The sequence below is a fragment of the Eutrema salsugineum genome, unplaced genomic scaffold, assembly GCF_000478725.1.
Source record: "Eutrema salsugineum unplaced genomic scaffold, Eutsalg1_0 scaffold_6, whole genome shotgun sequence".
Classification (NCBI taxonomy): domain Eukaryota; kingdom Viridiplantae; phylum Streptophyta; class Magnoliopsida; order Brassicales; family Brassicaceae; genus Eutrema; species Eutrema salsugineum.
In genome coordinates, this window is record NW_006256547.1 from 8,155,030 (window position 1) to 8,160,703 (window position 5,674).

Genomic DNA, 5,674 nt, shown 5'->3' on the forward strand with positions numbered 1-5,674 from the left:
GGTTAGCATTCCAGGCATCGAATCACGAGGCAGAGTACGAGGCCCTGATAGCCGGCTTGCGACTGGCAAAGGAGATCGGGGTCAGGAAGATCCAAGCATATTGCGACTCCCAGCTCGTCGCAAACCAATTCAGTGGCGAGTATAAAGCCAAGAACGACCGCATGGAAGCCTATCTAAAGGTTGTCCAAGACCTGGCCTCCGAGTTCTCCTAATTTCATCTCACCAAGATTCTGTAAACGCCCTAGCCGCTCTGGCCTCCACCTCGGACCCGACTCAGCGCCGAGTAATCCTCGTTGAGAGCATCGATTCCCCCAGCATAGAGCTCCCGAAGGGGATCTGCCTCATCAACGATTTCCTCGCCGATGACCCAATCGAAGAGCAGGATGCCCAGGACGGTGAGAACCTGCCACCTCCCCCGCCCGAGCCCGTTAAACCAGATTGGCGAGCTGACATCCTGTCATATATCATCAGCGGGACGGTCCCTGACGACCGCTGGGCGGCTCGGAGATTAAAGAAGAAAGCCGCCAAGTATTTCCAGACCGACGGAAACTTATTTCGGTGGAGCGAAACTGGCGCCCTGCTCAGCTGTCTCCACGGAGACGAAACAATCGACGTCATGAAGGAGATGCACGAAGGCGCTGGAGGAAGCCACTGTACCGGCCGAACTCTCGCACTCCGGATCCGTAACCAAGGACATTACTGGCCAACAATGATCGAGGACTGCAACAAGTTTGCAGCCCGGTGCGAGAAATGCCAACGTCACGGTCCCATGATCCATTCGCCCACCGAGCTACTCACCACGGCATCACCGCCCTACCCATTCATGCGTTGGGCCATGGACATCGTGGGACCGCTGCCAAGATCCCGCCAAAAGCATTTCCTCCTCGTCATGACGGACTACTTCACCAAATGGGTCGAAGCTGAATCCTACGCCCAGATCACCGCCGAGGACGTCCGCAAGTTCGTATGGAAATTTATCATCTGTCGCCACGGTCTACCCTACGAGATCGTTACGGATAACAGCGCCCAGTTTACGTCGATCATTTTCGAAGAATTCTGTGAAAAATGGAAGATCAGGCTGAGCAAGTCTACCCCGAGGTACCCACAAGGAAACGGGCAGGCCGAAGCAACAAACAAAACAATCTTGGACGGCCTCAAAAAACGACTAGACGAAAAAAAGGGTCTCTGGGCAGACGAGCTCGATGGAGTCCTGTGGTCTCATCGAACTACACCTCGGCGCACAACAGGACGAACTCCCTTCAGTCTGTCGCACGGCATGGAAGCAATGGCCCCCTCGGAGGTCGGACTCCCCACAATCGCCGCTCGATGCTCACAACAAGACCCCGATCTCTGCTTCGCATGCAGAATTACCAGAAGCTCACCTCCAAGTATTACAACAAAAAGGTCAAAGGCAGATTCTTCACAGAAGGTGACCTGGTTTTGCGAAAAGTGTTCGAAAACACGGCGGATCAACGCGGGCAAGCTCGGAGCCAGCTGAGAAGGCCCCTTCCTCATCGCAAAAATCGTCAAACCCGGTGTGTACGAGCTCGTTACTATGGCAGGCGACGCAATCCCGCGCTCATGGAACGCGGCCATTCTCAAGCGATTCTACTACTAGGCAGATCGCGCCACTCAGCTCCCGACCTCGAAAATCCAAACCTACCAATGTAAAAATAACCGAACTACGACTGGCTTGATCCCTTCTTCGGAAGGGTACGTAGGCAGCCCAACCCGGGCACAACTATTATTATTAAAAAAATATATTTCTCTAAATTCGGCTTCCGAGCTCAAATATAGCCGAGTCCTTACTCGCCTCCCTAAACACACAAACCAATAAGTATTTCAACCGAGTTCCGACTCGCATCTATCGACACACAAACTGTTAAGTGTCTTTAGCCAGATTCCGATCTGCATCGCGCAACACACAACCTATAAGTGTTTTTAGCCGAGCTAGCTACTCGCACTCATAATACAATTTCTGACATATAAGCCGAACTCAATCTCGCATTGTACAGAAATGAAATTTTCCTTTGAATTTCTAAATATGTACAAACGGCACAAGGCCTACATCGGAATCTTGGCACTTCGGCCTACAACCCAAAAAAAAAAAAAAAAGAGGGGGGGGAAAGAGAACTCAAGCTTCATCAACGCAGGTCCCTAGCATCCTCTGGGCTCAACATCTGCGCGTTCGTCCCGAATTGACCGCGAAAGGGCTGGGTCATTTCCGCCGCTCCACCTCTCCCTCCTGAGGACGGATCAGGGTTCGAGGAGTCCGGCACGGGAGGCACCACGCCTTGGCCAGGCACCGAAGACGAACTCGGCGCAGCCACGGAGGCCACTGACGCCTGACCGGTCCCGGTCCTCTCTACCACATATACGAGCAGAGCAGTTTCAGGGCATCGCTTGGGAGACAGAGGTCGTCCGGAGTCAGATCGGGATAGTCGATCTTCTCGAGCTGGCCTCTGTAGTCGGCCTCATCGCTCTTCAGCTTCTCTAAGACTTCCGGAGGAGGCGTCAAGCCATATGCGTCTTTCAACCTCATGAGACACTCGTGCGTCCCCACCACCTGACTCTGAACAAGGTGGACCAGCGTCTCCTACTCCCGACCAGCCAAATGAGCTCGGATTCTGACCATCTTCGCTTGCCACCTCTGCTTCCTCTCCGCTTGCGCAGTCGCGATACGTGCGTTCTCCCTGGCGAGATGGTCCTCGGCAGCCTTGACCTTCTCATGCAACCGGAGGTACATATCCGATACCCGCATGGACTCAGCCTTATGATGTTCCCGCTTCGAAAAGAGTATCCTAATCACATCCGACAAGCTGGCCACTCGCGCCTCAAGATCGGCGGACTTCACCCTCTCCGCATCGAGATTGGACTGCAGCGTATCCCGTTCGACGGTCGCCACCCTCGCCACCTCGGACGCGATAGAGGTCTGCTCCTCCAACCCCTCGATTTCGCCCTTTCCTGCTCCAGTTCGGCTCAGAGCCTCCCCACCTCAGCCGAGGCCTCCCTTAGTGCGGCAGAGTGCGCTCGTTCTTCCGCCAATTGTCGCTCTAGCCACTGAATCTTCTCCCCCGCCAGGATCTGCTCTTGCTCGAGAGCCACCACTCGGTCTGTCGACCTGCCGATCTCTTCTTGAGCATCGTCGAGCCGCTTCTCATAGCCTTCGCATATGGCGGTCAGACACGCCCCGGCCTGCACAGAATATATATTCAGTCATCTGGAACAACACAACCAATACAATTGCGAGCTCTCGAACTTACCCGAATCAAATCCCACGAAGCTATCTGGAAGTTCGCGGTTACAGCCAAGTCCTCAACGGAGCGATAGGGTTCCTGCCTCCCATGCGACGCCGCATAGATAAGATTGGAGCACTGACGTTTATCACAGTGAATGCTCCGGCCTGCTTCGCGATAGCTAAAATCGAAGCGGTGATCCTCCTGCAGACCCGGTTCATTGGTAGGCATCCCCGGTGCCCGCGCTCCGGTCTCTTCTTCGTCCCTCTGACCTTCGCCCTCCCCACCCTCATGGTGTTGAGAAACGATCTCACTATTACCCCCACCAGGCAGGTCGTCCCCGTCCATCTCAGCATCCCCGCCCTCGGGACCAACATCGTCCCGACCTCCTTGGCCCTCAGGCAGATCATCTACCTGAGTACCGTCGCCACCGCCCTCCCGATCTTCCGCCGCGAGATCGGCCGCCACGGTTCCCTCGACGCCCTGATCCCCTCTACCCACTGGAAGATCAGCCCCCTGAGATTCAGGGACCCCGCTTTCCCGTTCACCAGACTGCATCGGCCCTGGCTCGGACGTCGCGCCTTCCACCTCCCCCGTCCTCCATCTTTTAGATGCCGCGTCCGAAGCGACACCATCTTCCCTTTCCCTCTCAGAAGCCATCCTCCTCCTCAGTGCGGGAACGTTCTCCGCCTCCTCATCGACAGAAGCACCACAATTCGGGACGGTCGGCATGAGAATAAGCGTAGCCGCGTACGAAGGAATTGTGAAACGGGAGCGAACTGAGAATAACGCGTCAACCCCACAACACCGTAATAACCAGCTAAACAAACCAAAAAATAATCCGCCCACTTACGCCTCGGGACCGACCTAAGCTTAACGAGGAGCGGTTCATAGTCACCTATTCTGGGTCCATCTCGGTGCGACACTACAAAAAAAACTCATGTCATAAAAGTCAAAAAGTCGCCAAGCCAAACAAATATGAAGGGACCTTACCAGGAGAAAAATTCCAATCAGTTCGATAGCTCCGACCTGGAACGAGACCGGCCGTTTCGTTAGCCCGCACATAAAAGTAGCTGCGATCCCATTCGCCAACCTTGCTCGGCTTGTCAGACGTCATGTCCAACCCCACCTTGGAGGAAGCATAATATGAGCCCGGTATAGCGGGATTACTCTTGTGATTGGTAAGATCTTTGAAAAGATCAAGCGACACGTCAACACCGCTCTCCGACCCAAAAGTCAACAACACGACCATGTTCTGCACGGTCGTCGGGCATATCTGCGAAAACGCCAAGTCCCGCCGATGACAATACGAGACAAACAAATCGGGAAGGGGGAAGCGCAGCCTGCATCTCGTAAAATAAGCCTCGCACAGGCATACAAACCCACTCGGAGGACGCCAGGGGCGATCATCCTCAGCGGGAATTCGGACCTCGACATCAGACGGAAACCCGCACCCAGAAATCATCGCCGAGATGGATTTCGAATTGCTCCAGGTTCCCGATCCCCCATCCGCATAAGAAACTCGAGGAGGCTTCAGAGCTTTAGACCTCCGGGGTCGCGGATTTTTTTCGCCACCTCCGGCCTGACCGCCGCACTCACCCCTACGGTGTCCGCCGCCTCTCGAACCCCTGGTCTGAGGCGCTTTCCTTTTGGCCCGGTCGATCAGCGGAAGATCCCCCCCCCCTACGTCTTCTTCGTCACAATGAGGAGAACCCGTGCGCTCCGAACTGGTCGCCGGCGAAGAACTTTCCGGGAGCATCTCGCCGCACTCCTCTCGGGAGCCAGATTCGGTCTGAGACTCAGCCGAAATCGTATCGAAGATATCCGCCATCACAAAACGCTAAAAATCAAAATCGGAAAAGAAAAAGAGAAGGGGAATAGAATCGAAGGAGCAAAGAGGAGAAGTTCTTTTTCCGTTTCTGTTTCCTACGCGAAAGCAAAAGTAAGAGGAAGGAAGGAGAAGAGCATTTAAATAAAAGAAGAAAGGAAAAATAACCAATCAAGAGGAGAGTGATCGACACCTAGCAAACCTAATGATGACGCCGCTTCGGTACCGTCCTCGAGACGCACAGAAATAAAAAGCAGCAACAAACGTCCTTTCATGTCTCCGCGTGCTGGTCATGTGCGGAGGTTCCTAGGTTTTCCGCGGGAGATCTTGATCTGTTTCCCGCCTATACTAGAGCGCGAGGAAGTTCGCCCTAAAACCCACATACTACCGACCTGCGATGGGCCGAGCTAATCGACACCACGAATTCGGCGCATTCAACAACCTCTCATACACAGAACTGGGGGGGGGGCTATTGTTGGAGGTGGGCTTAGCACCCCCAATTAGCTAGGCCCATCCTCAATAATAAAGCCCATAGTAAGACAATAAAGCCCAGCCAAAAGTCAACAATCCAGTCAGCATGACTCCACCTAAATCGTCATCATCACTGCGC

The 5,674-nt window shown here is 54.2% G+C and overlaps 1 protein-coding gene across 1 annotated transcript; it reads right to left on the reverse strand.

The window, feature by feature from the left end:
* Positions 1 to 2,144: 2,144 nt before the first annotated feature.
* On the reverse strand, positions 2,145 to 5,067 carry LOC112083435 (meiosis-specific protein ASY2-like). The gene is made up of 7 exons (XM_024151463.1): positions 4,230 to 5,067; positions 4,090 to 4,161; positions 3,264 to 4,015; positions 2,995 to 3,195; positions 2,633 to 2,932; positions 2,461 to 2,572; positions 2,145 to 2,365 (listed from the first exon to the last, which is right to left on the reverse strand). The coding sequence occupies exons 1-7, from the start codon at positions 5,065 to 5,067 to the stop codon at positions 2,145 to 2,147; spliced, it is 2,496 nt and encodes an 831-aa protein (XP_024007231.1).
* Between the last annotated feature and the right edge of the window lie 607 nt (positions 5,068 to 5,674).